The following is a 20,992-nucleotide window of genomic DNA, read 5'->3' on the forward strand; positions in this document are numbered from 1 at the left end:
AATAAAATTTTGTGGAATAACTAACCGTTGCTTGCTCATAAGAGGCCTTTCATATTGTGTAACACACTATTGATATAGTTGCTTAAAAACACAGTGTAAAGTATAATTTATTTGAGTACTCGAGTCCTCGAAAAAAAATCGACAGTACTCAATTACAAAAATATTCGATAGCTGCAGCACTAATATGTATATTAGAGGTGTCAGTCGATTAAAATCTTAATCGTAATTAATTGCATGACTTCAATAATTAACTCACAATTAATCGCAAATTAATTGAACATTTTATATCTCACTTTATATCTTCATTTATAATAAAACGTACAATATATTTTTCTAATTTTTCATACTGTTAACATAAAAGTAGGAAGAAATGTTAACCTAGTAGAAATATGGTTGCATTTTTTAGTCATTGAATCAGTAATTTCATAGCAATTAATTATTTTTTTTTTATATAAAATATGTACTGTAAAAAAAACAAAAACAAGTGTGACTGATTTGTGTTGGTCATTTTTCTGTCACTACATGGCATATTTGCTTTTGTAAGACAATGGTGACAGGTCATTTTTTCTTTTCATTAAGAGCTGACTAAGTTATAACATGAAGTAATTTGTGAAATTCTGCTGTGAAATTTTTAAAACTGTAAAATACCACTTGACCCCAGTCCCCACAAATATATGCATTGTTATTTAAAATTGTAATTTTTTTTACAGTGACTCTTTTGCACAACGTTGAATACTTTTGACACGACGTGGCAGATTTAGGACTCAGAAATAGGCGTTTGAGGCAGATGTTTATTAAACAAAAAACTCCTCGTTTAGAGGGAAAAAACAAAGGCTATTAAATGTTAAACTAAAGGCGCTCCAAAAGGGAGGATGTCTAAACTACAAACATAACAAAATCACTCCTTAACTAAAACTATACTGTGGGCATACAAAGTTACAAACCAAAGTTCACACAAAAGACAGGACACCAAGGCTGAGAACTGTGACTGGCTCTGACGAAAACACTTAGGCACAATACGGGGGAGACGCAGACCATTTAACACATGAGGGTAATGGAAAACAGGTGGACACAATCAGGAATCAGGATTGACAAGACAACCTCACCGCGGTGTGACAGTGCCCCTCCCTCTTGGGCCGACTCCCGACGGCCCAGGCTGGTCAGGATAATCCCTATAGAAGTCCTCAATTAGAGAGACTCAGCATTGTGAATTTGGACACAAGGTGTGTGTTTTAGCTTCAGTGTAGTACAGCGCATTTCTTTTGGGTAATTTTGACGTGGACGTTTCTGGTGCGTCATGACTGGAATTCCCTTCAGTTGAGGCTTTCCAAATAAGGGGCGGTCGTTAGTCGAGCGTTAAAGGCACTGTCCAACGTTTTGACTCAGAAATAAACACTTCTTAAATACAGGATGTTTAAACATGAACTTCTCAATCGACGCCTCTGGGCTTCTGTTAATGTGGCGCGGTGATTTTGTCCTCAAGCTCCCCCCTCCCAGCCTGTATTTTGCAATTTTGTGTTTGTTTTGCAATCAACGGGACGTTCAGAGTGTACAGACAGTTGTTTACTCTCTAGCCAATCGCAGAGTGGGGGGTTGCGGGGGGCGTGTCACTGTAGGCAGACGGGATGTTTGAGTTGAGTGACTAGAGTGAAAAAAATGAAGTATACCACAACAAAACGTGCAGCGGATAATGCACCGTCGAAAACGAGAGTAAATCTTGGCTTGGCATTTACCCGCTTCCAAGCGCTGAAGGAGCGGCTTGGACTAATGAGCGACGCAGAGTTGGCCTGCTTGCTATTCGAGGTAAGTGCCAAACAGAAAAGAAAATGTTAGCTTGCTGATTTAGCGACATTCTAGGTTAAGTCACATTGACAAGGATAACTCGGCAATATAGAACAAGGGTCAAACTTTTTTTATATTCTTATATTTATACCTGGCAATAAGTGAAGCTAAGCCAAGAGGCTGTAGCAACCTTTGGGGGTGGGTTGTGGGTTGGGTAGTTTCCAATGCTCTGGACGGGCCATGAAGGCATCACAGACTGTTTTTTGGAGAAGCTACGCGCGCTATTGGCTGTTGTGTTGTAGTTGAGCCTGCTGTTTTGTTCTTGAAAACTTGTTGTGAAATATTATCCCTGTCGGTGATCGCCGGTGCACAGACTCGGATCAGTAATGTGACTATTTGCAAAATACCTCGTCACTCACTCTCGCAGCTTGCTTGGCTGAGGGCGTGAACGTTGACCTTGCATGGGTTGAACCATGGGAGGGGTCAGTTTTGAATTGTTTGTTTACAAAGAGAAACAGATTGATTACAAACAGAAATGGTCAAAAATCCGCCGTTAAAGGCACTTTGAGTTAATAAGATATTAATGTGATAAATTTGACACCCTTACTGTAGGCCTATATAAATATATATATATATATAAATCCATGTTTTGGTTCGGTTTTCGGTTTTGTGCTCACGGTTTTCGGTTCAGTTTGATTTGCAGTTTTAGAAAAATCAATTATGCCTTGAAGTTAAAAGTAAAAGTGTATATTCAGTATTCACGCTAATTACTATTAATATTATTTTTGTATTATTTAAATTATTATTAATAATAATAACAATAATAACAGTAATAATAATAATAACAGCAATAATAATAATAACAGCAATAATAATAATAATAACAGCAATAATAATAACAGCAATAATAATAATAATAATAATATTATTATTAGGGCCCGAGCAGCGGTTCTTCTTCTTCTTCTTCTTCTTCTTCTTCTTTGTAAACGATCTCATTTTTGGGGACTTAAACATTTACTAAAACTCACCAAATTTTGCAAACTCCTCGAAAAAATTTATATTATGAAGTTGCCATAACAGCATAACAACATATAGCGCCCCCTAGCGTGGAAAAATATGCACCAATCCTGGCACATTTGACCGAGGGCTACATAATTTCGCAGGCACATGAAGCGCCCCGGGACACACAAAAAAGTCAGTGGAAGCCATATCTTAAAATGTACAGGAAGTGAGCTATGAATTTTTGAATGTCCAATTTTGGTCCATTTTTGCACATTCACTGTGGTCATTCTTTTTGCCCATTTGCCAACAGTTTTCCTCCGATTTCTTTCTAACTTGGCATGTATCATCTCAAGACCTGGGAAAACCGGGGGGAAAAATCTTGACTTTTTGAAATACTATATGATGGGGCGGGGCCTCAAATTTTGCCTTTAATATTTCCTTCATCAAAAAAGAGGAAATGCTTAGCTACGGCCTGAAAACATCTATAAGATAATATCTGGTTATACATGTAGCGCTACCTAGTGGTGACAAGAAATGTCATACTTTACATTTTTATCTATTGTGCCGAGCCCGTTTGAGGGATCCAGTTGATATTTTGTCAGAAAAGCCTTAAGATGCTGATCATGACCCACACCAAATATTGTAACTTTTCTCCAAAGGGCGTGGCCGTTACGATGCCGCAAAGTCTGATGATTCACCGTGACAATTTAACTAACCCAGATGATACTATCTTCTTAAAAGTTTACACATTTGATGAGAGTCCAGGTCTGAATACATCTATGAACTAATATTTATTCGTACTGATAGCGCCACCTACTGGCAAATGTTTTATTTTTATTTTTTATTCTCCGACCAGGTTAACTGTATCTACCTCATTTGCTCACAAGGGTGTTTAGGCCTTCATGATGTCATAACACAAAAATTGTGAGTTTTCACGAATCACTGCGGGCGTGGTAAGGTACTGTTTGCCAAGAAAACAACGCCAAGTTTGAGGGCCTAAACATGCACAGAAACTCATGAAACTTGGCACACATATCTGGCCTGGCAAAATTAGCAATATTTTATCATGTATTTTTGCAAAAATGACTCACTAGCGCCCCCTAGAATTTTTTAATGAAGCAGCCCCGGTTGGACGTTAAAGCAAGATCCATGAAGAATTTTTGGTATTTGAGGAGCCCAAGTCCTACAAAAAAGTCTCTTGGACCCATAAGGTTAAATGAACAGGAAGTGAGCTACGAGTTTTTGAATGTCCGATTTTTGCCAACTTTTGAACATTTACAGGGGGCATACTCTTGCTCATTTCTCCTACACGTTTGATCCAATTGACTTCAATCTTGGCCTCGACCATGTCAAAACCTGGGCCATCAACAGGAGAAAAAATTCTCGAGTTTTCTAAATACTATATAACGGGGCATCATATTTTGTGTTTCATATTTCCTTCGCTATGAATGACAAAATAAGTAATAATGGCCCGGGCTGCAAAGGCCCTTTATAGCTGCCCGCACCTCTACTTAGGGCCCAAGCAGCTATCGCTGTGAGGTCCCTATTGTTTTTTGTTGGTATTCTTCTTCTTCTTTGTAAACAATCTCATTTTTGGGGACCTAGACATTTACGTAAACTCACCAAACTTTGCACACTCCTCGGGCTCGGCGAAAAAATTTGATAATATGAAGTTGCCATAACAACATGACATATAGTGCCCCCTAAAATTGGCAGGCACGTGAAGTCAGTGGAAGCCATATCCTAAAATGAACAGGAAGTGAGCTATGAATTTTTGAATGTCACATTTTTTGCAGATTTTTGAACATTTACAAGGGGCATTCTTTTGACCATTTCTCCTACACGTTTGATCCGATTGACTTCAAACTTGGCCTAGACAATGTCTAGACCTGGCCCATCAACAGTGGGGAAAAATCTTTATTTTTACAAATATTATTTGATGGGGGCAGGGCATCATATTTTGTGTTTCATATTTTCTTCGCCATGGAAGACAAAATGCGTAATAACTCCTTGGTACATGCTCCCCAAAAAAATTTTAATGTCCGATTTTTGCCAGTTTTTGAACATTTACAGGGGGCATACTCTCATTTCTCCTACATGTTTGATCCAATTGACTTCAATCTTGGCCTGTCCATGTCAAAACCTGGGCCTTCAACAGGAGAAAAAATTCTCGAGTTTTCTAAATACTATATAACGGGGCATCATATTTTGTGTTTCATATTTCCTTCGCTATGAATGACAAAATAAGTAATAACTCCCCGGTACATGCTCCAAAAAATCCCAAACTTCACTTGTATGTTTATAGTCACGACCTGAAAGTATCTCTATGACAAAAGTCAGTTATAAATAGCACCACCTAGCCCTTGGGTAGACAAAAAAAAATAATTGTCACAAATTTGGCTACTCTTTGTAAGTGTGATAACTAAGTAATTTATGAATATTTTTTTTACTTTTCACCGCTCAAAATGTTCAGCGGGATCTGGCCTATCCATATATATGTACTTTTTATTTATTTGTTTATTTTTGATGCCCTCTGTGGACAATAAAAACAATATTGTGCTATGATTAAAACTAACAATGATGTTTGAATATGTACTTTTTAAAATTGCTGGGGTTACAGCATGTATTGCCCAAAAATAAAATAGTACGCTGATTTTTGAGGTTCTTAACATTGACCAAAACTATTTGAGCTTTGCACACTCATCACACCTGGCAAAAAATAAATAAAAAAATTCATATGTATGACCAAGCCATTTTCTAAGAAATTTGGCTCCGAATGTGCCAGTACCCCAACGTACCCGTACCCCAACGTGCAAGTACCGCAAAGTAGCCCAGGCTACGAGAGCCCTTTATAGCTGCCCGCAGCTCTAGTTCTAGTTATTTTTCTTCTTCTTCTTCTTTGTATAAAATCTCATTTTTGGGGACCTAAACATTTACAAGAACTGAAGTTCCCATAACATAACAACATATAGCGCCCCCTAGCGTGGAAAAATATGCAGAAATCCTGGCATGTTTGACCGAGGGCTACGAAAAATCTTGACTTTTTGAAATACTATATGACGGGGTGTTAAGTGGAAAACACTACTTCACCTTTATATTTTTATGCAGGATCGTGAGTGGTCAGCGGCAACAATGAATACACAGAAACTGATATGCTTTGCTAGAATAACTGTGCCTTTTATTCCCCGCAAACAGCAATAAACACTTTTATACTGTGCTAGAATAATCGTACGTTTTATTCCCCGCAGACAGTCATCAACACCTGTGCTTTGCTAGAATGATTGTACCTTTTATTCCCCGCAAACAGCAATCAATACACTACAACGTTAAGCAACATAATATGATCATCATCAGCGCTTACCTTGACACTAGACCGGGGAGCCTACGGTCCGGGTGAAGCGAGCTGCAACAACGGCTGGGCAATCATACGTGTTCCACAGCGGACTCCGTCCGGACCGTGTGCCGCTCCGTCTTTTATTTGTTAGTAAAAAGTTGTGAGCGTGAGAAACCGGGCTGTCCAAGCCCTCTCCCAGACACGCTCGAAAACATGTTTGCGAAGCAGGGAAGGCTGTAGTATAAACAAGGTATTTACTCCCAGGCTGATGCCGCCATTTATTTACAAATTGTTGGGCAACTGGATTCGTACAACAGTTCAGGACAACAACATATCCTTATATAAGAGGTTACATGAGGACATATCAAACCATGGTTATTTTCCCTTCACGGGGGCAGGGACTCAAATTTTACCTTAACTCTTTAACTGCCAGACGTTTTCAGAAAAGGGATGCTGTGAGTGCCAGCCGATTTAAGCATTTTGACTGATCTTTCAAGGTCCACAGAAAATTTTCTGTTTGGACTATGGAAACATACTACCAAATGAAAGATTGAACTTTTCATCTTTCATCAGAAAAAATACGGAGAAATCAAGCTTTTAGTGAAACGATATTATTTCATGCACTCTAGTGAATTTCACCTAAATAGTGCTTTACTTCTATAAAACACTACTACCAAGAATGAAAAAGTGTTTTTTGATTGCAAAATACGTTTATTTACATTCAACAGTGTAACAATTTGACAACAATTTGGCAAACTATTTACAAATGTGTGCAACTGTGGTACTATTTACAATTATGTAGATGTTTCAACGACAGTTTTTCTTTTTGTGCAACACTCCCCTGCGTGCAAGGAGACGCAACAGGATTTGCACAACAGATTGGTTTCACTGCGATTGCCTCTTCGCGTGCAGAAGCTACACTTTCTTGCCGGCCGTTTTTTTCCGGGGAATAGCAAGTATATACTGCAGTGTGTGTTGCCATCAAGTCTACTATCAGGATCATGCTACGGTTACGTTACGGTGGTGTTACGTCTGGCTTCCTCGTGTCCTTCGGTTCCTATACCGGGTGGTAAGAGATGTTCTGAACCAGCTCTTCTCTGGGAAGCCGGGAAAGCAGTAATTAGAGGTAAAATTATATCATATTCATCTTATAAAAAGAAACAGGATCAAAAATTAGAAAAAGACTTGGAAGATAAAATTAAACAACTGACGGATGAGTACGCAATAAACCCAAATAACCAAATATGGACTGACTTACAAAATACAAAAATACAGTTAGACGATATGTTAACTAAAAAGACAGAGTTTATAATACAACAATTGAGATACAACAACTTTGAATATAATAACAAATCAGGTAAATTTCTTGCAAACCAACTTCAACGTAATCGGGAAAAATCGCTTATAACGGCTATTAAAGGTACAACTGGTGAATGTACACAATCACCAGAAGAAATTAATCAAATTTTTTATAATTATTATCACAACTTATACTCAGAAACTAATAAACCTAACCCAGAGCATATTGAGGCATTCCTCAGTAGCTTAAGTATACCTCAGGTAACTACTGAATATAAAGATATGTTAGATGCACCACTTACTATAAACGAGTTGTACAGTGCTCTAGATAGTATGCCAAATGGCAAAGCACCCGGCCCGGATGGTTATCCGGCTATATTTTTAAAGCACTTCTGGTCAATGCTTGCTCCACTATTCTTAAGAGTAGTAACAGAAATTAAAACTAATGGTCACATACGCCCACACATGAATACAGCAGCAATTAAACTTTTATTAAAGCCAGAAAAAGACCCCACCCTTCCATCAAGTTACCGTCCGATTTCACTAATTAACACTGATATTAAAATTATCACTAAGGCTTTTACATCTAGATTAGAAACAGTAATCCCGACAATCATTCATAGCGACCAAACAGGCTTTATTAAAGAGCGTCACTCTACTAATAATATTAGAAGGCTCTTTAACCTTATTAGTATGTCACAGCGGCATGATAAAAAGGCAGTTATTATATCATTGGATGCAGAAAAAGCTTTTGATAAAGTTAACTGGTCCTTCCTCTTTGCTGTTTTAAATAAATTTGGCTTTGGGAAGTCATTTATTCACTGGGTGTCAGTATTATATGATTCTCCTAAAGCTACTGTTACTACTAATGGGATTATATCTAAGAGTTTTACTCTACAGAGAGGCACAAGACAGGGATGCCCACTGTCGCCTTTATTATTTGCAATATTTATTGAACCGCTTGCATTAGCCATACGCCAGGAAAGAATGATTCAAGGAATTCACTCTGGGGTAACAGAACATAAAATTAATCTATATGCCGATGATATTTTACTTTATTTAGAAAAGCCTGCTATTTCATTAGGGGAAGTATTTAACTTAATAACTAAATTCTCACAGTTATCAGACTATTCTATTAACTGGACAAAATCAACACTTCTACCTATTACAGAAAATTCATGGAACCCTGCAAGCCAGGACCCATACTACTCATTTCCTATAGGTAATTTAAAATACTTAGGCATAAAAATCTCACCTAAATTAACTGATTTAGTTAATTTAAATTTCACTCCACTTCTGGATAGAATTTATAGTGACTTGGAGCGCTGGAATAATCTTCCTATTTCTCTAATAGGACGAATAGCCACTATTAAAATGAAAGTTTTACCCAAAATAAACTATTTTTTCTCAATGATTCCATTTAAACCTACGGCTAACTGGTTCCAGTTGTTGGACTCAGCCGTTACAAAATTTTACTGGAAAAAAAAAGAAGCAAAGATTAGTCTATCTACTCTTCAGAAAAATAAATCCAAAGGAGGTCTAGAGGCACCAAATTTTATGCACTATTATATAGCCAACCAGCTACAATATATTATTTTATGGGCACAACCCAATAGAGATACTAACTGTTGGCTGGAACTAGAACAGAAGGATTGTAATAACCTCAGACTCCTAGATTTACTCTTTATTACAACATCGATTAAGCGCCATAACTGCTTTAAAAATCCAATGATTTCCGCCACCCTGACTGCCTGGTGGAAGGCACTAGAAATTACAAAAGCCCAAGTGGAGCCCAGCGGGCTTTCTCCCCTATGGCATAACCCCGACTTTCAAATTAACAACCAATCGTTTTATTTGAATGTGTGGGAGCAGAAAGGAATTACACATCTCCACCATCTCTTCTCAGATAATATGTTTATATCATATACATCCTTGCTCCAAAAATATAAAATAAAAAACGGAAACTTTTTACATTATTTGCAAGTTAAAAGTATGATAAAGAAACAAATTCCAACACTCCAGGGTACGCTCCAACCGCCTGTTTTAGCTAAATATATTATCAAGCTTTCTCCGACAACAACAAAAAAACTCTCAAAAATATATAAGTTACTTTCATATACTGATAAAACGTCTTTACCCATCTCAAAATGGGAAACAGACTTGTCTATAGCTCCGGAATCTGTCTTTTGGATTCAAGTTTGTGAAAATGTTTTTAAAATGACAAAACACACAAATTTACAACTTATCCAATATATAAAATTATTCACAGAACATACATTACTCAATATATGATGAAGAAAATGGGACTCTCAGACTCCGACATTTGTCTCCAGTGTTTACAAAACACTACAGACACTTATTTTCATGCTTTATGGTTATGTACTCCGGTTATGTGTTTCTGGACTAAAGTCTTAGAAAAACTTTCCGCTGTCTTGGACTGTAGGATACCGTTCTCTCCAAACTTGTGTTTGCTAGGTGACTTAACAACAATTGACTTACCACATAAACAATTTCAATCTATACTTGTAGCCCTTACTATCGCAAAAAAAACAATTCTTGTTAACTGGAAAAATAAACAAACTTTGAATATCGACCAATGGTCTAACCTCCTCATAAATCATATTTTAATGGAAAAAATATCTGCCTCAAATAAAAACCAAATGTCAAAATTTAAAGAAACATGGTCTACGTATATAGAATTTTTTAACCTAAACTTGGATTTTAATTCTGCCTGTTAGCGAGAGCCACAGCAGCGTTATAACTTGCATTGATGTTTCTGTATTAGGCAATTTGTAACTAATGGTTGTGTTTCTATAGTCAGGAACCCGGCTGCTGCCAGCGGGATCGAGCGGATTCACCTCCGATGGGCACCAGGGGTTGATATTCGGATTCACGGCATGCCAGTGGGTTAATTCTGTGGGTGCTGTCCCCCCTGGCGGGGAGTGGGCGGGTCTGCCCCTCTGTTGGCTGCTGGGTGGCGGCTGCGTCTTGGCCGTTCCCTGGGTCTCTTGGGGGGTGCTGCGTTGCGGGGCTTTCCCTGGTGTCGGGGGCGGCGCCGTTCCGGCGCGGTCCGTCGCTCTGGGCCCGGCGACGCGGTTCGGGGCCTGTGGGCCGCCGGGGTGCCCGGTGGTTCCCTCTCCCCTCCCCCTTCCTCCCCCTTGCTGCCTCTCCCTCCTCGCCTCTCCCCGCCCGTCCTCCGCCTCCCTGTCCCCTCTCCCTCGTCGCCCTTCCTCCTCCTCTCCCCCTCTCCTTGCGTCCCTGCCGCTGCCCCCTGCCCTTCTTGTCGTCCCCTTCCCTCCTCCCTTCCCCTTCCCCGGTACGCCTTCCTTCCCCTCCCCTGGCCCGGGGGCTCCATCCATGGCCCGGGTCTCGGTGCTATGGGGGCCGGCGGGGGTGGCTGGGGTTTGGTGTCGTGCCCGCCCCGCTCCGGTGGGCGTCCTGACACCTCGGGCGGGACCCAGTATCCGGGGGGCGAGCCCTATCGCCCCGCCGGACGGGTCCCATATGCCCGCCGGGGTCCTGGTGGGGTGGGTGGGGGCTTGGTGGGCCGGTGCGCCTCCTGCCCCCGCCCGGTTGGGGAGGGCCCCGCTGGTCACACCTCTTAACTCACTACACTAGGTTTGCACAATACACTTTTATAGACATATAGGGCACATAACACACTTTGGGGGGTGGGGTAGGGTGGAAACACCGTCTTCACCCTACAACTCCCCTCCAATTTTAATACACCACACAACTTGTGGGTGGGGGGGGGGGCTTGTGGGGGTGCCATCGGTTGGGGGCCGCAGTATAGAGCAGTGCTGCGGTCCCCTGTCCGTGTCGCCACCCCCCCCCCCCGCCCTATCTATTTTTTTTAATGCACCACATACACTCAGCAACATGCTTGGGTGGCGGGTGGATCGGAGCGTGGGAATATCATTTCCATCGGCTCCGGTTCACCTGCTCCTAATTTTAATGCACCACACACACACACTTGTATATACACTGGGTGGGGTCACATTCACGGTTTAGGGGTAGAGTTCGCCAGTCCGCGAGCTGGCGGACTCAGTAACAGGGGTTAATTTTCACAAAGAACGCTGGGGTGACGACCGGGGCCTTCCCCCGCTGGGCCTGGGGTTCGTGGGTGTCGGCCGCCCTCCAGTGCCCCCATCTCCCCCTTCTGCCCCCGGTGTTCCGTCCTTCCACACGGCGGGGGGTGGGGTGGGCGCGGCTGCCCTCTCCGCTCCGCTGTCCGGCCCCTCTTCGGCGCCGGTGCCTGGGTGCGGGTGGTCCCCGGGGGCTGGGGGTTGGGGGGCTGCCGGTTGGTCGGGGTGGGGTCGGGGGGGGGGCGGCTTTGTTGGGGGGGGGCGGTGGTGGGGGTTGCGGGGTGGGGGGTGCTGGGGGTGGGGGGTGTCTGGGGGATTGGGGGCGGCTGGGGCTGGGTTGGGGTGGGTGGCGGGGGTGGATGGGGGGCGGGGGGTCGTGGGGGGGCGGGGGTTGGGGGCCGGTGGGGTGCCTGGTGGGCCTGCAGTGCCCCGTCCTGCTGCGTTGGGCCGGGGGCGCGGGCCGTGTTGGGGCGGGGGGCGCTCCTGCTCCTGGGTTTGCTCTCCGGCCGGTGGCCCTGGCGGGGCCCGGGGGTCGTCCTTTGGCGCTGCCGCGGCCTGGGGGGCCCTGAGGTGTTGCGCTTGCTCTGTTCCGGCGGGGGTCGACGGCTCCCCTCTTTGGTGGAGATTTTCATGCATGCCAGATCCACCACACCAGCATCTACCGAAACTCAGACACAATCTGTTTCCTCCTCAGGTTATTGAATCGGTGGAGGCTGGTGTCTGCGGATCTCACGCGGCTTCGTCTGTCCTTCCTTCCTTTTCTCGGTCTCTCCTTTGGTCTCTTGAGGCCTCCCTGATTTTATGTTTTTTGGATTTGTTGGGGTCTGGATGTTTCTTGGGCTGGGGAGGAGTTCTGGGGGGGGGTGTCTGGTCGGTGCTGGATTTCACCTTCCTTGGTTTTCTTCGGTCCCCTCGGGTCTCCTGGTGTTCGGTTTAGGTGAACGGTATGAGATTTTTTTCTAATAGGTTTTCTGGTGAGCTAACAAATACACGCACGCACGCACGCACGCACATACACATACTCACCCACACACACAAAAAAAAAATAATATATATATATATATATATATATATATATATATATGTATGTATATATATATATATATATATATATATATGTATTAAAAAAAAAAAAAAAAAAAAAAAGCAATGATGATGACATTTCCGAATGAACAATACTGAGCTCTTAAAAAAAAAAAAAAAAAAAAAAGATGTTCTGAACCATCTTATCCACTCCATTCATGGTGGCATCGTAGTCCAGAACCAGTGTCTTCTCCGTGATCAGACTGTACCCGCTCCTCCGATGAATATGCATCCATCATCGAATGTCCGCTTGAGCAGCTCCGCGTTTTCCGGCGTTAGCAGCACGAGCCGGTGAGGCTTACTACGATCATAACGGTCGCGTCAAGGCTTCCAACTTTGGCGTCAAGCTCGGAGTCATCATCATCGTCGACATCAATGCGCTTTTTAGTATTGATCGATGCTTTCCGTCTTTGAAAAAAATGCTCAAGCGTGAGCTGCTTGCAACCGGTCGCCATTGTTGCTTCATCAGCCATTGTTGCATCATCAGCCATTGTCCCCTCAACACTCTAGCTCCGCCTCACGTCTTCTACTGACGCCCACGGTGGGCGGCCCACCCAATCTTGTCCAAAGAGAGTCATCGCTGCCATCTAGGGGCCAAAACGAGTCATTATACTAACTAGATCTGCTTGATACTTTCAGCACAGCTGCCCAAGGCTTTCCTCCACCCGTTTCCCAAAAAAAAAGAAAAAAAACATAGTGAACGTCTTTTAACGTCCTCGGCGCCCCTCCGTAGGTTTTTACTAAACGTTATATAACGTTTATGGCGGTCAAAGAGTTAATATTTCCTTCATCAAAAAAGAGGAAATGCTTAATAACTCTGCTGTATAAGCTCCAAAAAATACCAAACTTCTCATGCGTCTTGATAGCTACGGCCTGAAAACATTTATATGATAATATTTGTCTGATGATTCACCGTGACAATAAAAGCTGTGTTAACTTGACCCAGATGATCCTATCTAAAATTTCTCACATTTGATGAGAGTCCAGTCCTGAAGACATCTACGAACTTATATTTCATCGTACTAATGGCAAAAAACATTTTTACCTTTTTTTCTTTGACAATTTTCTTCAACCACGTTAACTGGATCTACCTCATATTTGTTTACAAGAGTTTAGGCCTTCATGATGTCATAACACGAAGTTTGTGAGTTTTCATGAATTGCTTGGGTGTGGCAAGGTACTGGACCCATATGCTTAAATGAACAGAAAGTGAGCTCCGAATTTTTGAATGTCCGATATTTGCCAGTTTTTGAACATTTACAGGGGGCATACTCTCATTTCTCCTACATGTTTGATCCAATTGACTTCAATCTTGGCGTGGACCATGTCAAAACCTGGGCCATGTCAAAACCTGGGTCTTGAGTTTTCTAAATACTATATGATGGGGACAAGGCATTATATTTTGTGTTTCATATTTCCTTTTCTATGAAAGACAAAATAAGTAATAACTCCCCGGTACATGCCCAAACTTCACTTGTATGTTTATAGTCACAACCTGAAGGTATCTATGACAATAGTCAGTTATAAATATAGCGCCACCGAGCCGTTGGGTCGACAATTTTTTTTTACAACACATAAAGTATTTTGTTGAAAATTTGGATACTCTTTGTAAGTGTGATAACTAAGTCATTTATGAATATTTGTTTACTTTCTACCACTCAAAATGTTTCGTGACATCAGAACAATCCATACATGTGTACTTTTTATTTATTTATTTATTTTTGATGCCCTCTGTGGACAATAAAATGTATATTGTGCTAAGAGTAAAACTAACTATGATGAATATATATATATATATATATAAATATATATATATAAATATATATATATATATATATAAATATATATATATATATATATATATATATATATATATATATATATATATATATATATAAATATATATATATATATATATATATATATATATATATATATAAATATTAGGGGTGTCAGGCGATAACATTTTTTAATCGTAATTAATTGCATGACTTCAATATTTAACTCATGATTAATCAAAAAAAATGATCTTCTAAATGTACAATAATTTTTTTTCATACTCTTAACATAAAAGTATAATTTTTTTTAATCTAATAGAAATATGGCTGCATCTTTTAGTCATTCATACAGTAATTTAATAAAAATGTATTAAAATGAGTGTGATATTAATTTGTGTTAAAATATTTTTCATACTCTTGTAAACATAAAAGTAGAAAAAAATGTTAAACTAATAGAAATAGGGCCTCATCTTTTAGTCATTGATACAGTAATTTCATAATAATTCATAAAAATTAGTGTGATATGAATTTGTGTTGAGGTCATTTTTCTGCCACTAGACATAATTGCATTTGTACGACATTGGTGACAGCTCAGTGCATTTTTCTTTTCAAATTAAGAGCTATCTAATCTTTAACATTAAGTAACTTGTGACAGCACATTTTTTAAATTATAAAATACAACTTCACCCCAGTCTCCACAAATATATGCATTATTGTTAAATTTATTACTGCTAAATTTTGACGTGAACGTGTCTGCTGCATTGTGACTGGAATTCCCCCAGTACAGGCTTTCCAAGTAAGGTCATTAACCGTCATTAATGAGTGGCGTTAAAGACACTTTAAATTAACTCAAAATGAATGCACTCATTTCTCCCCCCCCCCTATATATATATATATATATATATATATATATATATATATATATATACATACATATAAACTTTTAAAACAATGGCAATGGGGGAAACTAATTGCCAAAAAATTAAATATATGACACTGATTTTTGAGGGTCTTATCATTTACCAAAAAGCTTTACACTCTCATCACACCTGGCAAAAAAAATCCATATGTAAAGGTTTATTATATACAGGGTGACACAAAAAAAAAGGGTATCACCAAAAATCTAAGAACTTCAAAAATGTTATTTAGATTGACACAAAACATCAGCTACATTAGGTCAAGCCTATGTAGCAGACATCTCCAAAGTTTCAAGTCTGTACTTCAAAAACTCACAAATGAGCTCCCCGGCGCTGCAGGCACATTTGAATCCGGCGGGCAAAGTCCTCCCTTGGGATCGCTCTTATTGCTGCTGTGATTTCTGCCTTCAGGTCAGGGATAGTCTGGGGGTTGTTGCCATACATCCTGTCCTTAAGGTATCCCCATAGATAATAATCCGGGGGGTTCAAGTCCGGTGAATGCAGCGACTACTGCGGGTCACACCTGCGGCTGATCAGTCAGTCAAGGAAACGCTGCTGTAGCCATGCCAATGATTTGTTTAAGGTGTGGGGGGTGGCACCATCCTGCTGGAACCACTGGAGGACCCTGACGACCCCTCCCCGTCGACCAAGTGCTGTCCAGAACTTGCCAAGCACCTGGACATATCGCTCGGTGTTGATTGTCACAGACCGTTCGTTGTCGACCTCGAACCAGAATGGTCCAATGATGCCATGTTTGGAGATGGCAACCCAGGCAGTGCACTTCACATAGTGTAATGGCATTTGCAGACAGTGCTCAGGGGGTGTGCTACCCCAGAAGATGTTGTTTTTAAAGTTCACGTGACCTGACAACAGAAAATGTACCTCGTCCAAAAACCAGACATTGTCAAGGAAGTCTGGCATAGCGTCAATCTTGTCGCAAAACCACTGGCACATGATCACTCTGTATCTCATGTAGTCAGGTGTCAGCTTTTGTTTAATCTGTATCCTGTAAGGATACATGTGGCGATCTGCGATCAAAATTCTCCGCACAGACTCCCGGTTGATTCCAAGCTCCTGACTTCGCCGACGCACAGACTTGCTTGGGCTGCGGACAACAGAGTCTCTGACAGCAGCAACGTTGTGGTGTTCTTGATGATTTCGTCCAGAGTGTGATTGTCTGTTAGTGTCTTTACGATTGAGGTTATGCACAGTTCCACAGGTTCTGAACTTGTTGACCCATCTGTAGATCATTGAGTGGACAGGAAATTCACAACATCCGAATCGTTCTTTGAATTGCAATTGAGAGGCATGGATAGACTTCTGCCGAAAATATGCCTCAACTATAAATATCTTTGCTCAGTGCATGGCATCTCGAAGGTCAAATTTGGTAGACTCTTAGAACATTAATTCTTCTTGGTAAATCTGAAAAATAAAAATAATTGATTAATTATTTCAAAAGTTATTCAAGTTTAGGTGATGACCGTTTTTTGTGTGTTACCCTTTATTATATATATATATATATATATATATATATATATTAGGGGTGTTAAAAAATCGATTGGGCAACATATCGCGATTACAGTGCACAATTCTTGAATCGATTTTTAAACAAATTTTTTTATGGAAATATTCAACAAAACGTCTTAGGTTGAGGGTTCACACTTAAAGCATGGAAGAATGTTCTATTAATGGAACATTAAGCCTTAATATTTTATTTCAGGGCTGTTCAAACATGAAACAGACTGCAACCTGTTTGTTAAATACAGTAGCTCAGTTATAAGCCTGAAGTTTCAGACAAATACATTTTCATACAAATCTTACAGTGTACATGTACAAGTTTATTTTTTAAGATTATTCTTTTCTAAATTTGAGTGAAAAAATAAGAAAAAAATCACAATAATCAATTTATAGATTTGTATCGGGATTAATCGGCATCGAATCGAATCGTGACCTATAAATCGTGATACGGATCGAATCACCACATACTACGCAATTCACACCCCTTATATATATATATATATATATATATATAAACAAGGATCAAAGAGCTTGCAAATGATGAAATGAGGTTCAACCTGGGTCAGTCATATACCTGTAATTCAGTCCAGCGTGTTCCCAGGGTCTCAATACAGTAACCTGCAATCCAATTTGCATTGGTTTTTCTGTCCTTACAGCAGCTCTTCATCAGCCAAAGGAGGTTTTATGGCCTCATTGACCTCTGCAATCTCTTCATGTTGTAATCCCTCTCGCCTTTGGGGACAATCCCCTTGCTGCTGTAATCTTCTCATGACAGAATGGCTGGCATATAACACCTTCAAGCTTACTCAAGGTTGTTGACACAATTCTCCCTTATATGCTTTTATTTTATTAATCTTATAAATTTATATTTCATTCAATTTAGGATTACAAAATACGCAACTCTTTTACGTCGATGAACATTTTAGAAAGATTATAGACTGGGCCTGGAGAAAAAAAATAGTTAAATTTTTAGGTTTCATGACCACCATGAAAGTAGTTTTTTTTTTTTTAACCCATTACTACATACATGGTTGTTTAAAGGAAAAAACGCCTTACTATACATGGTCGTTTTTGTGTGTGTGTTTTTTTTAAAGCCATTTAAATACATGGTCTTTAAAAAAACCCGCCATACTATACATGATCATTTTTAAAAAACATGGTCGTGTCATTTATTTATTTATTTTAAAAGACGCATTACGATATATGGTCATCTTTTTTAAAAACGCCTTATATATATATATGAAGAAAAAAACGCCTTACAATACCTATACCTAAATGAGTTTCCTCCGCAGGGTGTCCGGGCTCTCCCTTAGAGATAGGGTGAGAAGCTCGGTCATCTGGAAGGGACTCGGTGTCGAGCCGCTACTCCTCCGGGTTGAGAGGAACCAGTTAAGGTGGCTCGGGCATCTGGTTCGGATGCCTCCAGGACGCCTCCCTGGAGAGGTGTTCCGGCATGTCCTACCGGCGAGAGACTAGGACACCTAGGACACGCTGGAAAGACTGGGAACGCCTTGGGATCCCGTTGGAGGAGCTGGTTGAAGTGGCTGGGGAGAGGGAAGTCTGGGCTTCCCTGCTAAAGCTGCTGCCCCCGCGACCCGACCCCGAATAAGTGGTAGATGATGGATGGATGGATAGCCTTACTATACATGGTGGTTTAAAAATAAATAAATAAATAAACCCGACTTAAAAAAAAAAAATCCTTACTATACATGGTTGTTTAAAAAAAGCACCTTACTATATATGGTCGTTATTTTATTTTTAATAAAAGCTTCAGCCGGGAGGAGGATTAAACATTTAATAATATTGATAAGCGAGTCAAAAAATGGATGGATATACTAAAGTGATAACATTTAACACCACTTAATGTTATTTGTTTTCACAATGCAGTCCTGAGTTTTGATTTTGACTTTTGAAATCTACACAATAAATGTTCTCAAAATTACATTGCACGTCAGAGCTCATCATTTTTTATTTTTTTATTTAAATTTTTGTTATCCCTCTTATTTAGATGAAAAAAAATTGTGAAAATATGTCCCTGTGCTTCTTCTGTTTGCATTTGATAATTTTATATAGCAGCACTATTCATGTAGCCGTAAGGGGCACAAGCCAGTGATCAGTATTAGGCCCCAAACTCTTTATTTTGTTTATTAATGATATTTATATGGTTTCCAAGATACAGCATTCTGTGTTATTTGTTGATGACACCAATATTTTTCATTCAGGGGATAACATAATAACGAAAGAAATGAACTAATTAAAAACTACATTACATTTAGGGAAGACAAAAATAATGTTATTTGTAAATTGTAGAATGAATACACAGGTGAAGATTAAAATAGAGGGGGTAGAAATTGAGAGAGTTCATGAAATTTGGGGGTAATTCTTGATGATAAAATTAGCTGGAAACCACATATCAAACATATATAGAGTAAAATTTAAAGAAACATTGCAATAATTAATAAAGCAAAGAGGGTATTAGAGAGTAAATCACTCCACACTCTATACTGTTCGCTCGTCTCTCCTTATTTGCAGTACTGTGCTGAAGTTTGGGGCAATAACTACAAAACCTCACTACATTCAATAAATATTCTACAGAAAAGAGCATTACGGATTATTCACAAAGCTGGTTATCAGGATCACACAAACACATTATTTCTAAAGTCACAATTATTCAAGTTTCCTGACATTGTACAGTATCAAACAGCACAAATAATGTTTAAAGCAAGATATCATTTATTATCACAGAATATTCAACAGTTGGTTAAGAACCATAAGGAGTGTTACGATCTACGGAGACATTGTGACTTTAAAAAACCTAGGTTTCGTACAAGAAAGAGTTTTTGTTTATCAGTATGCGGGGTGAGGCTACTGAAGGGATTTAGTGGAGAGTTGAAACGGTGTACAAATATGAGCCAGTTTAATATACTGTAAAAAAAAAAAATATTAAAAAAATAAAGGATTTTCAAACAATATGATAATGAGGGAGGAGTGGTCAATTACTAGGTGTGTTGGGATAATTGTATTATTTATTTTTTTGGTTACTACTTTTTGGTTTGCTGTTTTTTCTCTCTCCTTGTTTTGGTTAGTTTGACTGCTTTTTTTAACGTTTATATTGTGTAAATAGACTGAAGTAGTAGATTTATTTAGATATATTTAGATTTATAAGTGGGACTGTACATGTGGTGTTAAACGAATGTATTAGGCTATGGGTATATGTTTACATATATTAATTCACATATTGTGTCTATGTAAGAGAAGGACGGAAGTTATGTTATTTACTTAAGGAGAAGGGGTGGGAGTAAAAAAGTTTTACTTCTTCTCACTCCTTTTCAAATATTAATTGATTGTTTTCTTTTCTATTGCCTGTTATCTTTTGATTTTTCTTCTCTTGTCACTTATTCATGTATTGAAAATGTTGAAATATTGAAATAAACATGTGTAATGAACCTGAAGCTAGGAATTGAAGGTGTAATGATCAATGTTGTTGATGGGTATGCACCACAGGTAGGATGTGAGCTGGAGAAGAAGGACTACTTTTGGTTGGACCTAGAAGAAATGATGCAGAGCATCCCTAGAATTGAGAGAGTTGTCATTGGTGCAGCAGACTTCATTAGACATGTTGGTGTATGGACATGTTGGTGTAGGAAACAGAGGTGATGAGGAGGTGATGGGCAAGTTTGGTATCTAGGAGAGGAATGTAGAAGGACAGATGGTGGTTGACTCATGAATACTTTCTTCCAGAAGAGGCAGGAACATAGGGTGAGAGTGGAGGTAGGAGTACACAAGTAGACTACATCTTGTGTAGATGGTGTAATCTGAAGGAGATTAGCGACTGCAAAGTAGTGGTAGGTGAGAGTGTAGCCAGACAGCATAGGATATTAGTGTGTAGGACGACTCTGGTGGTGAGGAAGACAAAGACGGCAGACAGAGCAGAGGACAAAATGGTGGAAGATGAAAAAGGAAGAGTGTTGTATGACTTTCAGGAAGGAGTTGAGACACAGGCTCTGGATGGTCAGGAGGTGCTTCCAGATGACTGGACAACGACAGCAAATATGATCAGGGAGACAGGTAGGACAGTCCTTGGTGTGTCATCTGGAAGGAAAGGAGATAAGGAGACTTGGTGGTGGAATGAGGAGGTGCAGGAGTGGATCCAGAGAAATTTGTTAGCTAAGAAGAAGTGGGACACTGAGAGGA

At 40.0% G+C, this 20,992-nt stretch overlaps 1 protein-coding gene across 11 annotated transcripts in view; it reads left to right on the forward strand.

Moving 5' to 3' along the window:
* The window catches only part of crb2a (crumbs cell polarity complex component 2a), a 124,331-nt gene that overhangs the window by 21,735 nt on the left and 81,604 nt on the right, over positions 1-20,992 (forward strand). Inside the window, exon 1 of one of the 11 annotated variants that reach the window (XM_086096415.1) lies at positions 18,207-18,447. The exons of the other annotated variants lie outside the window; for them this stretch is intronic. Within the exon in view, the coding sequence (XP_085952541.1) occupies positions 18,426-18,447 (22 nt within the window). The 5' untranslated portion in view covers positions 18,207-18,425. Of the gene's footprint in view, positions 1-18,206; positions 18,448-20,992 lie in introns of those variants that run through there. 11 annotated transcript variants of the gene reach the window in all.

Source organism: Leptonotus elevatus, chromosome 15, assembly GCF_054856555.1.
Source record: "Leptonotus elevatus isolate MCC_2025b chromosome 15, RoL_Lele_1.0, whole genome shotgun sequence".
Taxonomy (NCBI): Eukaryota; Metazoa; Chordata; class Actinopteri; order Syngnathiformes; family Syngnathidae; genus Leptonotus; species Leptonotus elevatus.